The sequence below is a fragment of the Aspergillus sclerotioniger genome (genome assembly GCF_003184525.1).
Source record: "Aspergillus sclerotioniger CBS 115572 chromosome Unknown BO94scaffold_14, whole genome shotgun sequence".
NCBI classification, from domain to species: Eukaryota; Fungi; Ascomycota; class Eurotiomycetes; order Eurotiales; family Aspergillaceae; genus Aspergillus; species Aspergillus sclerotioniger.
The window spans coordinates 705,203-721,917 of record NW_020291004.1 but is presented as its reverse complement, the minus strand read 5'-3'; the positions used below and the strand labels follow the sequence as shown (position 1 = coordinate 721,917).

Here is a 16,715-nt window from a genome sequence, read left to right as displayed (position 1 = left end):
AGATTGGAGGTTCCTTGGCAGTTTGCGCTGCACAAACCGGTTATGGGCATTGGACTGGATTCAGAAATCTGTCGGTTGAGATTCGGACTCCTAATCTGCCCGCGCTGGTCCGATCATGGAGGCAACCATGGTTCTTATCAAATTTTCAGCGCCGATCGTGGGATTTCGAGTCATACCGGTGTCAATGGCTGAACTTTGTGCCCGGTTTATTCACAGGCGGTGGTGGGAGTTGATCTCGCATACAAGCTTGATATATAGATCGACCACAACATGCTGTTGATCAGAGAGATCGAGGCAATTAGCCGTCGCCCAATAAGGTCAGCAAGGAAGGGTTTGAAATCCGGAACTCAACGAACTGAATGGTCTTTCTGAGGCAGGAAGGAAGGCATGAGGTTAACTCTTACGGAGCCTTGGGACTATTTATTGTGCTCGGTCTGAGATTCTGATCCGGTTTCGACAACCTTGTATGAGCGATACACGCCAGCTTCACTCAACTATCTCATCATGGTTATCCTGGAGCAGCTGAAAGAAGACATCTTCCCTTCCAAGTTAGGCCCAGAGTATGTGGGCTTTGATCACATCGCTTGGTACGTTGGCAACGCCAAACAGGCGGCGAGCTACTATGTCACACGCATGGGATTCGAACAGGTCGCATACCGAGGCCCTGAGACCGGCTCTCAAAACATAGTGTCCTACGTGGTCTCTAACAATGCCACCTCCTTTGTTCTCACCTCGCCTGTCCGCGCTCTAACCCAGACGGAACGAGACGATCTTCCCGAAGATGAGAGACGCGCCTTGGCGGAGATTCATGACCACCTGGCCAAACACGGGGATGGGGTCAAGGATGTGGCATTCCAGATTGAAGGCGACGTGGAGAGCGTCTGGAAGAGAGCAGTTGATCACGGTGCTTCCTCGATTACCCCTCCTCATATACAGCACGATGGTGAGAAAGGTGCCCTCGCCCTGGCCACGATCGGGACTTACGGAGACACTGTGCATTCCCTGATTAATCGTCAGCGGTACTCGGGCCCGTTTCTGCCCGGTTACAAGGCATTAACAGATCGAGATCCCCTCAATCAGCAACTGCCAAAGATCGGATTCATCGAGATCGACCACTGCGTTGGCAATCAGCCGTGGAACGGTGTTGATCCAGCCGTTCAATAGTACGCAGCTCTTCTGTGTTTCGTCGGTCAAGGCTAAGCATACTGGCAGCTACGAAGACTGTCTCGACTTCCACCGATATTGGACCGTGGACGATGCCGGCATGTGTGGTGAATATTCAGCCATGCGGTCTGTTGTCGTCGCCTCGCCTAACGAAGTAATCAAAATGCCTCTGAACGAGCCAGCTCAGGGGAAAAGGCAGTCACAGATCGAGGAGTACGCGTGCCCATTAGCCGGGAATTGACCACAGGGCAGGGCTTACAACCTGATAGATTCGTTGAATTTTACAACGGCGCTGGTGTCCAGCACATCGCCTTCCGGACCCATGATATTATCACGGCCGTCACCCGACTGAAGGAACGCGGCGTGGCATTCCTTCGCGTGCCGGATGAGTACTACGACGATCTGCGACGGAGACTCTCTGACAGTGGACCCGAACTAAACGAAGATATCGACACGCTGCAGAGACTGCATATCCTGGTTGACTTTGACGAAAAGGGATACCTGCTCCAGATCTTCACGAAGCACGTCGTGGACTCGCCGACGATGTTTATCGAGGTGATCCAACGCAACAACTTTGGTGGGTTTGGCGCGGGCAACTTCAAGTGTCTCTTTGAGGCGTATGAGCGCGAGCAAGCGCTCCGGCGGAATTGGTAGTCGAGCAGACGAGCAGCCGATGGTCCACGATTCCGCCCTTCAACTTCCCGAGAAAAGTTATACCCGGGCGGAATTGGCACGAGGAAATATTCCGCTTGTCATCCTGCAGATTAGATGCATGCATACCTTCTACTTAGTACACTACGGACAAACAGATCAATGCGAATCTCATTCACAGAACTCATACCTCCCTTCTGAATCAATCAATCAATCGATCGATCATACAACCAATCTCACCCCAAAGAATCCAATAAACCACTCTACCCAGTATCCCCACAGTAGTATGTACTCCGTAATATCCCCACCCGCACCACATCCGAGGGAACCCATCCATCCATCCATCCATCCCTCATCCGACATCCGTCGGAACCCGAGCTCCATACAGAGAGCACACCTTCCTTCCCTACAGTTGATCCCAACACACTCCCCCTTGTTCTCCAACAACAATTCCTCCAATCCCTCTACCCACACTCTACACACATTACTACTTACTTTCCCACGGACTAACAATCTCACGTCATTCCCTCCCCCAACCCCGCAATCCTCCCCATCACTTCACCCACAAGCATTGACATAAATCCCTCCCTCTCTCCCCGTCCACCTTCTCAACCCAATGCTCCGCACCTTCTCAACCCTCCCCCGAAAAATGGCCCCTATCGAACGCATCACTCTATTCAAAATCCCCAATGAGGCGGATCGCGATCGCGTTTTAGATCAGTATAAGGTTTTGGCGAAAACTGCTGTTAAAGTACCCTCTCCCCCCTTACCCATCCCCCCGCCTACCTTCCCCCACATGCAACAAACTTGGATGCCAAACCATACTCACAAATGGGCCCAGGACGGAAAACCCTACATCCTCAACACAGCAGCAGGGGCATCATTCCCCGATGAGCGAAACCAGGGATTCAATCTTTCGGTGAAGACGACGTTTGCGAGTCTAGAGGATATGGTGTATTATGATGAGCAGTGTGAGGCGCATAAGGCGCTTAAGGCGGTTGTGGGGCCGGTGAGGACGGATAAGTTGACGACGTTTTTTGAGAGTGTGGTTTAGGTTTTTTATTTCTCATTCATTTTGTGTCTTTGTTAGGGGGGAGGTTGTGGATGTGGATGTGGATGTGGATGTGGATGGGGTGTGGTTCTCTTCTTGTGATTTATATTCTACGTGGAGAAATTGATTGTGGTGATTATTTTGATGAATGATGGTATTAAGTGACAGGATGGATGGGTCTAATTGTGATTTGGCTTTTTGGTAAGGTCTATTCATCATGGTATACAAAGTAACTTGGTATACACGACATGCATGCTATTTCGCATATAGAAGAATATCACAGCACGAGGGAGAAACCAGGATCATGCCCGGCTCGCTGCAGAAAAACATAATACAATTAACAACATAGTCCTCGCCATGAGCCTTGGTCGAAATACAATTACCCAACAAGGCCCCTCGTGCCAGCCGCTTAAATGTACAGACAAGTTAAATCATCGACGATCCGGACGAGGAAAGAAAGCAGCAAGCAGCGAAGCCAGGCAACACCCGCTAAACTCAGGTTAGAATATATCTACATCCAGCTCAGTTGAGAGCCTTGCGGAGATCGCTCCATTTCATTTTCAGGTTCTCGTGTTCGTCGTGAATCTGCGCTTGTCAGACGGATCCTCCTGAAGGGACTGGTGACACTTACCTCGGCCCATTGCATCTTTGCCTCGACCAGCTCCTTCTCCATCTCCGCCATCTGTTCCACCATTGACCGGTTCTCATTCTGAACCTCGACGTTGCGCTGCATGATGCGTTCCATCTCCGTCCGCAGCTTCTCTTCCACCTCCGCCGGTTGCTTGTCCACAACGTTCTTCAGTTCCTTGACCTGCAGCTTCATCGCATCGTTGATGTCCATCAGTTCCTCATTCTCCACCTTGACGTGCACCAATTCGGATGCAAGCTGCACATGCTCTTTGTCAGACGCCTCGGCTTGCTCCTCCAGCAGTCGAATCCGGGCACTCTGGGAGGCAACCGTGTGGCGAAGGTGTTCGAGCTCCTGTTCGCGCTCCTTTTCAGCTCGCTCTTTCTCCTCCCATTCCACCGTGTAGGCACGGATCGTCTCAGGCTCGAGCGGGATGGCACAAGCGTCCTGGACCATAATGTCGGCCCGGTAGACTTCCTTGTCCGCAGCCCCTGAGCTCCCAAAGAAACCAGACTCCAAGATAGACGACGCAGAGGGTGCTTTATCAATGTACACGTCAAATAAGCGCTCCTTCAAAAAGGTCGTCAACGGCGCCATGTCCTTCATACCCAGCAGCGTGTCCGCATTCCTGCGCATGATAGCCAGGGCAAACTTCAAGATGGTGTTCTCAAGGCCTTCCTCAAAGATGAGATCGTAGACGCGGAGAACCAGCTGAAGAGGGAATCGGTAGGCGAAAAGAGTCAGGAACCATTGAGTGGCGTACAACTGTGGCGGCACTCCGCGCCGCCGAAGATGACAATAGAGAGCCGGCTCCACGTCCTCCAGCAGACGTTCGAATAGATATAAGCTACGGTGGAGACCTGGCATATCGTGGATGAACAGCTCCCGCAGCCCGTACTGGTTCATGAGCTTGACGAGGAGCGTGAATGCTTCGGCCTCGTCCATCTAATGTGAGATCGGCATCAGTGATAATGTTCTCGACATTCTCGTGAATGGGTCAGGTCCTTACATTGAATAGCAATGGCATAACAATGAAGTTCATTCCCTGAGCATACCCCACCGCCTCATCGTAGAGGGCGTATGCCTTGCAGAGTCCGAACAGCCCTTCCTGGTTACCTTGTGACACGAAGTAACGTGAATAACTCGTGCGGGCACCGAGATCACGACGGATAGTCTTTTCCAACTTCAGAAGCGCGGCCGCGTCCTCCTTGGCTTTCTTCTTGCGAGCTGTTTCATTCCCGGCCTGCTCCTTAGCCAGCTTCTCGGGGTCCACCTCGTGAGAAGGGCTTGGTGAGCCATTGAGAGAACGGGCCAGCGATGCAGAACGTTCCGAGCGAACGGATGAGCGGGAGGAAGAAGCTGCGGAGTCCTTGTCTCCAGCGCCATTGATGGTACCATTGGGGGTACGCTGCCTTTCCTTATCTGTGCCACGGGCAACAAGCTCCCGGTAAACTTCCTCGAGCTCGGGGTTTCGGCTGTCAGCCAGGACCTGCCAGATCACTCCCCGGATAGTCTGCGGGATCCCTCGTTTGATAGCGGCGTTCAAATCATTCGAGTTTGCTCCCTTCAGCGCTTGAGCGCCATTGTTGACCAGTTGCTGCCAGAGCTCCCAGTCCACCGGTGCAGACGCATCGGTTGCAGAGGTTGAAATCCCAGCAACGGTGCCCGGAGCAAGGTTGGGATTGACGGTCGCTGCTCCACTGGGCGGCGACGTCGCGACTGCGATGCCATTCTCTCCTTCTTCCGGGATGCTGGGTGGAGGGCTTCCGGCGGGCTGGCTGATGCTTGCACGTCCCGATGCAACGCTTACTTCGTCGTAATCCGACGCTAGCCCTTCCTCCCGCATCCTCAGCTGTTTGAACTGGTCCTTCAGACTACTGCGTCTAGGCCTCCGATCCGCGTCTTCCCCATTGTGGTGTCGACCCGCCAAATCCGCATTGCTCGATATCGTTGAGATGGACGCAGCCGTGTTCCGACGTGGTTGTGCTGGCGGGGACTTGGTGTCTTTTCCACCCGACGAGCTTCGGGAAAGCCACGCGAATGGGCTGGTAAATGATCGAGTAGGCGGAGGAGGCGGCGCAACAGGAGCTGGGTCCTTTGCGGGAGGAGCATTGCCAGATACTCCCTGGGACGACGTGGAATCTCTCGAAGGTAGTGGAGGGGCGCCAGCTTTGAGCTCCTGGCTCAAATGCTGGTTCTCGATCGATTCGTCATCCTTGTTGCTGCTGGCAAGATTGACGTCGTCGAGAGAGGTTGTGGATAGTCGATGTGCGGTCAAAAGAGGGGATTTCTGCAGCTTTTGTTTGGGAGGGGTATCCTCCGCTTCCGATTGTGCGCCTACGCTATCATCATCGGTGTCTTCGGCCGTCTCGTGATCCTCGTGAGAAGGCGTGGGTAGCGGGGGAGCTTCCGTCAATTGAGGTGTCGCTACATTCGATCCGCTGGGAGGGCTGTCTGTCAAAGACCGGGTGGAAGAGCTCTGAGGGATGGAAACACTCAGCCTGCCGTGCAGGTTCGGGGATTCGGGGGCATCATCGAAGGAATCCTGATGCGATGAGGTGGTGAGTTTTTCTTCATGGCCGCCGTGTGAAAATCGGAAGAGCTTACTCCTTCGTAGTCTCCGCTGTTCCGTGTGGAAGACATGTTGGAACCCGACCACCTGGGAGGGCGCCAACTATGAGAAACCAGCTGGTTTCTTCAATCCAAGTTCCGATCCGCACAAGCGAGGCGGAAGAAACGAAGTTCGGGATGGTGGACGAAGACAGACCAACAATTATTCCATTGTAGGGAAAGAGGAGGACAAAGGAGAGCGGGTGTGTTGAGCGGAAGCCGCAGGCCGTCGTTCAATAGGCGAAATATGGAGGAGGAAGGGGGGAGGTTGGATACGATGGGATGGATGGAATGGACCCAGAGCCAGCGGGTGGAATTCCGGACTGTACCACGGGACTGGCAGGGGAGATGCCCGCAATGGATCTAGAAGAATGAATAATGGGAAGATGGTATCTCCTTTTCCCGTCAGCAGCATGAACCCCAAGCAGTAGCAGCAGCAGTAGCAACAACAACAACAACAAGGAGGAGAGTTGACGGTTGCTGAAGAGACTAACAGTAGTACGGAGAAACAGAGACACACTAAAGCGATCCCCTGGCAAGCAGCTGGAAGAAGAGCTTGGCGAATGAGCGAGGCCCGACCCCGTGATTTTGGATGTTGCCTTCCCCCTTAACTAACGCGACTGGCAGGTGCTTACTAGCCCGACTACTTCCTTAGCCTCTTAGCTATCACCTTAGTGTTGGTGTTAGACTACAACCTGCTGGGGGGGCTCGGTTGGATGGCGAGGCAGGCAGGTTGGCTGGCAGGCGGTTAAGTGACGCTTCTTTCTTCGTCAGCCCTTCAGGTTATTTTGGGGTCGGAAGAATAATGATTAGTTCCTGCCAGACGAACTATTCGGGGGGATTCTTCCTGGCCATTCACTTCCAATTCCCCCGAGTCGGCAAACATTCCCGTGACCCCCTGTTATTCTGAAACTCACCAACAAAATCCATCCCGATGGTTGGTCCCACTACGGAGTACTACGAGTCCACGACAGTAGATAGACAGTTGGAGCCATCAACTTGCCATGTCCACCACCCGCAGCAGCATGGCACAAGAAAAAGCAAACAACAAAACAAGATCGGACAATCTTTCAAAACAAGCAAAAATCTCCCCGCAGATGGCGCCCATAGATTACTATACATATCCATAGGCAAGGGATGATCGTCTCAGCGCCCGAGCGACTGTTCAAAATCCAGCCACCGTTGAAGTCGCAGCGGGTCCAGCTTCTTCAATTCCGCCAGCCAGTCCATCACCTTCGTCTTCGATTCCCCACTGGGCGCGCTTCCTTCTACCCTCCACGCCAACATAGTACAATCGATCAGTGCTTGGTAGATGTATTTGCAATCTTCCGCCCCATCCAGCATTTCCTGAATCTCGTCGATTTCGTGTCGGAGATAATCCAAACGCTCCGCATCACTCAACTTCGGTGCCAGCGTCTGATCCGCTACCGATGGATCGAAGGTGCACATCAGGTTTTGGTGATAGAACCACAATGACTGGTCATACGGGTCGCACAGGGCACGATGGATCAAGTCCAGTTCTGCCAATATGATATGTCAACACGCATACTCGTACGCTGTCTCCACGCCACGCAGAGACCAAAGAGTGACGTACCATCATCGAGCATTTTCTTTCGTTCCTCATCACTAGCCGCGTTCTCGGACAACAAGCGCTGGATGAGCTTCGTACGATAGTGCCAGGCCGAAAAGTTGGAGAGATTAGCGCCGATCATCTTCTTTGCATATTCAAACTCTGTTTGGGTCATCTGCTTCCCTTCCTGCTCCTCCGACTTGAGCTCTCGTAGCGTCTCCACGACAAAGTGTCTGTAACCCCAACCATGAAAGTTCCTGCTGTCTAAACTAAGCATCTTCCCTACCAGGGCCAGTTCTTCCTGCCAGAATTTCTGCGCAACAGGTACTGGGAGCAGACGCTTGGCTTCATCCAGAAGCCAGGTACGGTAGTTCCATATCCAGTAGCACTTGGGATAGCTACGCAAAAGGGGAACCAAGAACAGTAAATCATTCTTGATCAGAGTGGAAATCTGGGCAGTAGCAGTTTCACCTGAGCCATCTGATGCGGCTCGCGAAAACTCACTTCGCAAAACCTGGCGTCGATAATTCCACACGGTGTAGTATTCCGGGTTGCTGGTCAGTAATTCGCTTATTTTTTGTAGAATTTCTGGTGTATATTGGTGTTCAGCGATCTTATCACTATGGTTAGCCAACATGTGTGATAGACTGATTACATACATAGCATACCTTTTCACGGACCGACTGGTCGAGTTCGCGATATTTCTCGATCTTATGAAGCTCTTTTTGACGACCCTCTTCGGTCCGCTCCGCTTGGAGCGAGTAGCGGGGAATCCCATGCTGCCTAGCGGTCAGTGAAGGAGTGCAAAAGTCTAAGGGAAGGATCTCATTACGGCAGCCATGCCAATGATATCTTGAATGTGAGCGTGAGAAGTGGACACTGGACAATGGGCTCACAGAGTCAGGGGAGGAGGAGGGACTTATCGATAAGCCGGCCGAGTTGAAGCGGTTGCCTGAACGGGGAAGCCGCAGCCACCTTCCCAATCTAGACTAGTCACGTGCTGTATACTTCCCCGGTCATCGCGACACGGATCGCCCACTCTTCGGTTCCCATCTTCCAGGCATCCATTGGCCATGTTACCGACTATTGTGTTATCTCTAAAGCATGGCCGTGCATCGATAAGATTCACATGTTCATTCTTTCTATCAACAGACACATCTACACGCTGACATACACTAATACATTCGAGTAGTGACCGGTTGTCGGTCTACTAGGGGGTGAAGGCCGGTGGGCAATGGGTTGCACAGCAATAAAGTCAATGGAAAGCTCTATTCTAGAAGATGCAAATGTCTTTCCAGATCCTCCTTCCTTCAAGTCACTCATCCGAATAGGCAAATCGGTGACATCCACATACCCCACTGCCAACCCTCTATCACACCTAGCGCCTGTCACTCATTCCAAACTTAACCTACACACTCCTTCTGCAGGAAAAACAAAGGACAAGAACAATGACGACAAACATGTCCCTCAATCGCCGCGCAGGACAGCCAGAAGCTTCGAGTCAATCAGTGATGCAAATCATCCACCGGCAACAAACCACGCCCGTCTTGACTCTTTAGCGCCAGTCAGAAGAAGCTATAAGAGAATCAGAAACCCTATCATCTTCAGCACTCCTGACACCGAGCTGAAGGGCCCAATCTTGCCAGATAGGTTCATACCCAGGCGAGAATCCAACAGCAACGCATCAACGCCCTTCCGGATAGGGAGGAGCCCCCGAGAATTATCTCCGGAAGAGAAAATCCTACGTCAGCGCTCGCCGAAAGAGGACCCATTTATGCCCACGCGCTTTCGGAGATATGGAAGCGCCCCGAGGATAACATCAGACCGTATATGCAGTACTCACTACGGCCCTCACCTGGTCATCGACCCAGCCGTTACGGGCAGCGATTTTCCCCGTGGTTCAAGAGATGTCTCTCGGCAGGTCAGTCATGGGGCAGTTTGGAACGTGGGAGGAACATCGGCTGCGTTAGGCCGACGGTCAATGGCGACTCCCAATGGTTCGGGCGGACAGTTTGCGAGTGGAACGACTGCTCCGATGTTTGCCGCCAAGTTTCTGCCCCAAATTGCTTCGACTGAGGAGCGTGAGAAACACAAGTCCAGGGTGGCGCTCGCCTTGAACATTGACCCAGCAAGGAGACTGCTGAAAAACTGCAAGCTTTGGCCTCTGCTTGAGTCCTTGCCGAGCCCGTCTTCTCCAGACTACGAGCGATTCGCCCCCTTTGTTTGGAAAGATAATGCCTGGAAGCGAGCCGAAAAGCATCAGTGTAAGTGTATGCTCCTTGAGCAGGCTTGGTTCGTAGCCTATGAGCCCTTTGTTATGCAGGAGGTAGAAGGTCCTATCGTTTCGTTGGAGATATACATCGTGTCTTTCTCACATATGCTTTATTCCCTCGACTAGTAAGGCTACTCACGAGCACCCCCATTTGTCCTCCTCAATATTTCGGGTGTCTTACAGTATATGGGATCGTCAATGACAACTGCTGAAAATATTCATAGGGATGGTTGTGTCGAAAGAGGATGAGAGAGTAGTCCCGAACCGTCCATTCCGCATTCTCGACGCCCCCCTACTCCGGGACGACTTCTATTGTTCGACACTTGCATACTCCTCCATTTCTGGCGTGCTTGCTGTGGGTCTCGGCCACCGTGTTTACTTGTGGTCTGAGGATTGGGGTGTACAACATCCACCTCTTAGCGATCAACATCCCTCAAACTATGTGACATCACTAGCATTTTCCTCTGAGAATGGCAGAAAAAGCATTCTGGCCGTTGGAAGGCAGTCTGGCATGTTATGTCTCTGGAGCACGTTGGAGCCCGAGGTACGATTCGAAATCAGCCACCCTGATTCCATCACTTGCCTGGCGTTCAGACAGACCAAGTCTCGGAGACTATCGGAGAGACTCCGCAACGTCGAGGTGGACGTCGAAGATCTCGCCGTAGGTGATGATCTTGGTAATATATGGTACTACTCCGTGGAATGGCCCGATGGTGAAGACGCGGATCAATACGACTGGCATGGAGCCATGATCTTACTCGCCAAGATCTCAGCACACACGCAGCAGATCTGTGGCATTGCATGGTCCCCGGACGGATCCTATCTTGCAACTGGAGGAAATGACAATTGCTGCTTGCTATTCGACCTTCATGATATTCTGCCTCCACGGGAATACAAGCTTTCATCCCAGGGCTGTCCGTCGCATCAATCGCATCAGTCAGAGGGGACAGAGTGTACAAGCACGTTTTCCTGTTTTGCCGCGAGTGCTAGCAAACGGCTTTTCCGACGACGCAGCCTCATCAGTCATCTTCTCCCACCCTGGGCGTTTTCCTGCGCAAAGCCACTGTCATCCGCTCTTCTCAACCATACTGGGTCGCTGATCACTGGGGGTGATCGAACAGTGTTGGTCCCATCCAACCGGCAAAGGCATCGGCTACCCCATGGCGCTGCAGTCAAGGCGATTGCATTTGCCCCTTGGCAACCGTCTCTCTTGGCTACCGGCGGAGGATCAAACGACCGAGCCATTCATTTCTACCATGCCCCGACCGGCGCGTGTCTGGCCACGATCAATGTATATGCCCAGGTGACCAGCCTGATTTGGAGCCGAACTCGGCGGGAAATCGTGGCTACATTTGGATTCGCACAGCCCGAGCATCCGTTCCGCATCGCAGTGTTTGCCTGGCCGAGCTGTGCGCAAATCGCCGCGATTCCCTGGGGACCGCATGGCAGCAGCTGGGACAGCCCTGAGAATGACCTGCTGGTTGACTGCGGGCGTGCGCTTTGCGCCGTGAGCTATCCCGGCCGCCCCCATGACAGCGAAGACCGAAGCGCGGATCGCGAAGATCAGTCCTCTACATCCGGGGTGATGCACGACCGATTAGCCGGACCGGGTCGGAGTGAGCCCAGTCGACGAAGTGCCGGTCGAGCAGTTGTACAGCCCCGAGCCAAAGAAGGGGGTCTCTGGTGTTCTCGCACGGTACAAGAAGGGTGCATCATCGTGGCTTCCAGCGATCAAAGCGTCAAGTTTCATGAGGTGTGGAGCGGGCCCAAGCGAGGCACGGCTGTTGTGGCCGGGCCCCTGGGAGGCAGTGGGATTCTTGAGGGGCTGGAGGGGCTGGAGATCCTCGGGGACGAGATCATTCGTTGATAGAAGCAGGGGCACCCATCGTTACTATTGATTAGCCCGCCGAAATGGCTCCAGTATCATTATGGTGCCAGGGTACGATGTACATCCTGTCTGTATTGTTATGCTTCGGTGAGAGTTGAACCTACCTAATACTAATAGACTGGACCACGGCGCCGATCATTTTCGGATCGGGGTTCGTGCATCAATAGCGCGTCTTGCCTGACTCAAGCTTCGATCGTCCGGATCGTGCCCTCCGAGGCTGAAGAATGGCCCAGTTACACAGTGGTGCGTACTGCGTAGACAGAGGATTGTCCTAGTCAAAGGTCTGCAGAAATTGTAGTCGTCTGTCCTGCCCTCCTTTCACCACAGAACCCATACTGTGAACTACCCTTACTTTATATACCAATTGACTTCTACAACGTCATCAACGTAACCATGGTCTTCCTCCCTGCCTTGTTCACCACCGTCCTTGCGGCTACCACCGCCGCCGCCGCATCAACCAACACCACGACCACCACCTTCCCTAGCACCCTCAACATCACCACCATTACCGCACACAACAACCAATCCGCCCTGGAATGCTGGTCCCTGGACCCAGGCTATGCTACCTCCTCCCAAGCCGGCGTCTCCGGCACTGCCATGCTCTCCCTCGGCCCTGTCACCGGCAACGCAACCAACATTCTCATCCCGGAGGCTTATGATGGTGGTCGGCATAATGCTCCGACGATTCAGTACGTCCATCCCATCCCATCCCACTATATTGTACATCTCGATCATCGTTGTGCGCATGCATGCACATCCACATCCGCCTAAGATATAATAAAGTATAGTAGAGCATGCTAACCAAATGAAAAAAAAAAGATGGGTGTTATTCCTCTCTGGAGTGGCTCATATCACTTTACCCAATTCGACGGATGAGGCGTGGGTGGTGGGCGGCCGGAACGGAGCTATTCTGGCGTTGGATACGGAGGAGGTGAGTGCGTTGGGCCATTCCACGGTGTATCCGACGCAGGAGAGTACGGTTGCTTTGGAGGTGCCATTGGAGAAGGTCCCGGGGCATAGGGTGTTGCATAAGGGGGCTTGTGTGGTGGGGGAGATTAGTGGTTAGGTGCTATATATACATCATCTTAGTAGTTAGTAGTATAGTATAGTATATATTGTTGATGTAATGGTTAGGATTTTGGGGGATAGGAGATACTATATTTATAGAAGGGTTAGGTACTAGGACGGTGGTGTCAGAAGAAATGATATGAATCATATATATGTAGTTCATACTCCTCCCCTTCTTCAATCCTTCACCCCCCCCCCCCGCGGTCTAACAATGCACCCAGTAATAGTAATAATGTAATGTAATCGAACAAGAAGATAATAGATCAATAGATAGATAAAATAAACCAACGAAAACAAACACAAAATTCCTATCCTTTCATTCCCTTCCTTCCGCTCTCTCTGACTTTTGGTGGGAGGAAAAACAAATCACGACCATCATCCGGGGACACACAGTGCTGATGAACAGGGTATAGTAAGATCTAAAGGGGAGGTCGGGTCATCATTCGGCGGTTCCTTCTGGCTTCTATTTTCTGCCCTTGTTCTTGCCTTTGCCGCGCCCTCCGCCGCTCAGTCGCGCCTTCTTGGACGGTGGCGGCTTGGATGTCGCCAGCGCTTCCTCGTCCGACTCCTCGTCTTCCGTGTCCGCAATGAAATCTACCATTGATCCGGCACTCTCTGCGTCATCGTCGTCCTCGTCCTCGTCTTCCTCCAGAGACTCCTCCGCGTCGGATGAGCCCGCGGATTCCTCGGCCTCCACGTCCAGGATGTTCTCATCCTCCTCCTCTTCCTCTTCGCTGCCTTCTTCATCGTCCTCGGACTCGTCGCCGGACTGAACGCCGTTCAGCATAGACTCCTCTTCATCGAACGCGTGGTCGCGTATCGACTTGGTCCGCGGGGTGATCGGGTTTTTGGCATCGGCGTCGCTTTCCTCGTCTTCGTCCTCCTCCTGGCCCTCCACGTAGATGATGTTGTCTTCGTCTTCGCTCTCCATGGCTTCTTCTCCGCTGCGGATCGACCGCCGCAATCCAAGCTGTGCGTCCAGCATGTCCAGCTTACCCTTGAGCAGCAGCAGCGAAGGCAGGCTGGAGGAGCGCTGGTCCATGACCTTGAAAAGGGTAGACATCCGCTTCAGCAGCTCAGGCTTGCCGGCGAGAGCTCCTCCGTGTGCGACGCAGGTCCACTGCACCCACACGAGGAGGTGGCCGTACCGACCGGGGCGAGCCGAGAGGCGCTCGGCGAGTTTCTGGAGGAGGGTCGCTGCGAGGGAAGAGTCCAGACGCTGGATGGTGGAGCGGATGATGGAAAGTTCGCCGGTGTGGAAGCAGGACTCGAGCATGGCGTTGTCGTTGGTCTTAAGGGATTGGGAGAGAACGGTGGAAAGCGACACCCCCGAGGGGATCTGCTGCACTGCAGCGCTGGGTTTGCCGGGAACAAGCGATCCCATATGAACATCGTCTTCAAGCTCAGCCTCAACATCAACTTCCTGGTTAGCGCGCATGAGCTCTCCGAAAGAAGGCTCGCCCGTCTCTTCCTCTTCCTCCTCGTCCGAGCCGGAATCTTGTGCACTGCCCATCTCAACATCACTGTCGGCGTCCGCCTTCTTCTGCAGCTGCTTTGATTCGTTTGTTGTGGTGAGTTCTGCGTCATCGTCGTCCGACTCTTCGTCGCTGTCAGCTACGGAAGCAGCATCCTTGGAGTCTTGCATCTCGATATCATCCTCGATAATATTTCCCTGTTCCACCACAGCTTTGGACTCGTCGACCTGGTTCTCGTTGGCGTTTCTCGCTCCGTTCAATGTCACCGATCCCAGCACTGAGCCAGACTTGGTCTTCGCGATCTTCTTAGTACCCGTGAACAGCAGCTCGTCGGTTTCTTCGTTCAGCCACTTGATCCGCTCGAAGACAGGGACAACACCGCCCTCCGCCCATGCAACGACCAGGTCCGGGCCTTGGAACGAAGCTGCTACCATCGAGACGAGGGCGTCGGATGTTGCGGACACGGTGACTTTGATGAGGGAATCGGCTCTCCGGGTGGCTTGCTTCGATCTGGCCTTTAGGCTAGCGGCGCCCTTGGCAGTGGTCTGGTCGTTGGGTAGGACGAATGGCCGAGTGAAGAGTTCAATGGTGCCGTCCTCGGTGACTGCGGCGACGACCTGCTTCTCTGCCGGCAGAGTAGTGCCTTTCCGTTCCGCACCAGTGTACAGAGACACCGATGACACCCCATTCTCGGCCACAAGGTTCATGGCGAGTTTCCGTTTCTGGACATCGAAGACCGTGATGTAACGGTCGCCATCCGAAGCAAGGAATAGTCCCGTACCGGCGGACTCGGTGGAAGAGGTGATGATGTTCTGGATAGGGTTCCGCATCGCGTCGAAGGTGATCGGGGCTTCATCTTTCTCCACACTAACGACGTACGGGGTCTGAGAGGCGCAGATGACAGGCGGGTTTGAGGGAAGGGGGCGCGCAAGAGTGCTGAACGTCGAAGTGGTGGGCAGGTTGATTGTCCTAAATGGCTGTTAGGCAAATTGTGGGAGGCTTGTATCTGAGGTACTGGGGAAGAGCTACCTGGTCCTCTGTCCGGTGTACAGGTCCCACTGCACAAGCTTGTTATCCCCGCCAATACTCCAACCTTCCTGCCCCGATCGGCTAGAGGTAAACTTGAAGTCTCTGATACCTTTCTCATGTCCGTTCGCAAGCGTTCCAACGATCTTGTCCTCCACGGGCGAGTACATGCGGATCTCGGAAGCGCTTGTACCGAAGGCAACAACTACGTCTCCCTGGTCGAATCCATCGCCATTGACGTCGGAATGCCTCTTCCTCTTCTTCTTCGAGTGCTGATCACGGTTCTTGCCGCTGGGATAGTAGCCCCAGTCTAGTGAGGTGACAGTCTCCTTAGGACCCAAGGCATGCTCGCACTGTAACCGTCCGGTATTCGTATCGTGGATGCGGATATGTTGACCATCGAGACCCTGGATGACCGATGCGAAAAGCGCCAATTGGTATTCCGACGGAGCAAAGGAGGCCTTCAATATCGAAGACTTGTTCCCGGTATATGTGAGGCCGGATGCCGCGAGCGACGCAGCGGAGGAAGTTTTCGTAGCGGGCGCGCGAGACGCTTTCTTGCCCATTTTGAACTGACTGTATTGGCGGACGGGAGCAGGTGCAGAAGAATGTGTCGCAAAGCAGGCACCCAAATGTACAGAAATCCTAGCCCCGCTGCGGATAGGAACAAAACCTCGTGTGCTGGAAACCAGTTGAGCTGCAAACCGTCGGCGTCGATTGCTGGTGTTGCTGAGGAGGAAAAAAAAGTTCTGTAGAGATACGCTTGGCCCGTTGCGGTCTAGTCGGCTGTGAACCTTAGTTCCGCTCGGGGGCGTCTTATCTAATCCTCCGCGCTGGTGCTGTGAGTCTGTGACCCCCCCCCAAGGCCACTCGACTACAGTCTATTCACTACCTACTCCTTCTCCCACCACCCACTTTGACTCGATGATGCCGATGCCTTCCTTCACCATTGCAGGATCAATCGGCTTCGGATCAGAAACCTTTGCCTGTCGATGTTTTCATGATGGGTCGGTTTATCACTGTCTTCGCAGACTTGGCTGATCCACCTGTGGTTGACCCAGTTGCTGCTGCAGTCAATGGCTGCAATCCCTCCTACCTATACTTAACTCATGATTCTTTCACCGTCGTGGCACACCCAGGTCCTAAGCTCTTCCCTGACCACGTTGGCTAGTGGTGACACAGAACGCCAAATTTACCCAGCTTTAAAAAGCAGCCTCCTTCCACATGCCCCTACTGCAACTATAAAGTCACTCCTGATGTCTGCTTCCATGGATCCATCTAGCTTATCAATCCCTCGCTCCTCCTCACACTT

General features: G+C 53.4%; 7 protein-coding genes across 7 annotated transcripts; 4 read left to right on the top strand and 3 right to left on the bottom strand.

Annotated features, from left to right (window-relative positions):
* Positions 1-504: 504 nt before the first annotated feature.
* On the top strand, positions 505-1,996 carry BO94DRAFT_624450 (4-hydroxyphenylpyruvate dioxygenase family protein; the record flags this gene model as incomplete). The annotated part of the gene is made up of 3 exons (XM_025617219.1): positions 505-1,163; positions 1,213-1,377; positions 1,434-1,996. 3 exons carry the CDS (start codon positions 505-507, stop codon positions 1,816-1,818), a joined length of 1,209 nt encoding a protein of 402 aa, XP_025467484.1. The 3' UTR covers positions 1,819-1,996.
* A 211-nt stretch (positions 1,997-2,207) lies between these two features.
* Positions 2,208-3,015, top strand: BO94DRAFT_535388 (Dabb family protein). Its single transcript, XM_025611772.1, has 2 exons — positions 2,208-2,566; positions 2,657-3,015. Exons 1-2 carry the CDS (start codon positions 2,465-2,467, stop codon positions 2,867-2,869), a joined length of 315 nt encoding a protein of 104 aa, XP_025467483.1. The 5' UTR covers positions 2,208-2,464; the 3' UTR covers positions 2,870-3,015.
* A 28-nt stretch (positions 3,016-3,043) lies between these two features.
* BO94DRAFT_535387 (putative GTPase activating protein (Gyp5)) lies at positions 3,044-6,606 on the bottom strand. Its single transcript, XM_025611771.1, has 4 exons — positions 6,102-6,606; positions 4,504-6,039; positions 3,498-4,439; positions 3,044-3,451 (listed from the first exon to the last, which is right to left on the bottom strand). The coding sequence occupies exons 1-4, from the start codon at positions 6,135-6,137 to the stop codon at positions 3,389-3,391; spliced, it is 2,577 nt and encodes an 858-aa protein (XP_025467482.1). The 5' UTR covers positions 6,138-6,606; the 3' UTR covers positions 3,044-3,388.
* Positions 6,607-7,250: 644 nt separating this feature from the next.
* Positions 7,251-8,515, bottom strand: BO94DRAFT_556748 (Rab geranylgeranyltransferase BET4; the record flags this gene model as incomplete). Its single annotated transcript, XM_025613888.1, has 4 exons — positions 7,251-7,624; positions 7,699-8,287; positions 8,343-8,453; positions 8,507-8,515. 4 exons carry the CDS (start codon positions 8,513-8,515, stop codon positions 7,251-7,253), a joined length of 1,083 nt encoding a protein of 360 aa, XP_025467481.1.
* Positions 8,516-9,606: 1,091 nt separating this feature from the next.
* On the top strand, positions 9,607-11,970 carry BO94DRAFT_517120 (WD40 repeat domain-containing protein). The gene is made up of 3 exons (XM_025609982.1): positions 9,607-9,938; positions 10,171-10,897; positions 10,931-11,970. The coding sequence occupies exons 1-3, from the start codon at positions 9,656-9,658 to the stop codon at positions 11,811-11,813; spliced, it is 1,893 nt and encodes a 630-aa protein (XP_025467480.1). The 5' UTR covers positions 9,607-9,655; the 3' UTR covers positions 11,814-11,970.
* A 134-nt stretch (positions 11,971-12,104) lies between these two features.
* Positions 12,105-13,021, top strand: BO94DRAFT_535385 (uncharacterized protein). Its single transcript, XM_025611770.1, has 2 exons — positions 12,105-12,523; positions 12,654-13,021. The coding sequence occupies exons 1-2, from the start codon at positions 12,228-12,230 to the stop codon at positions 12,898-12,900; spliced, it is 543 nt and encodes a 180-aa protein (XP_025467479.1). The 5' UTR covers positions 12,105-12,227; the 3' UTR covers positions 12,901-13,021.
* A 69-nt stretch (positions 13,022-13,090) lies between these two features.
* On the bottom strand, positions 13,091-16,114 carry BO94DRAFT_517117 (WD40 repeat and Utp12 domain-containing protein). The gene is made up of 2 exons (XM_025609981.1): positions 15,407-16,114; positions 13,091-15,346 (listed from the first exon to the last, which is right to left on the bottom strand). Exons 1-2 carry the CDS (start codon positions 15,967-15,969, stop codon positions 13,366-13,368), a joined length of 2,544 nt encoding a protein of 847 aa, XP_025467478.1. The 5' UTR covers positions 15,970-16,114; the 3' UTR covers positions 13,091-13,365.
* Between the last annotated feature and the right edge of the window lie 601 nt (positions 16,115-16,715).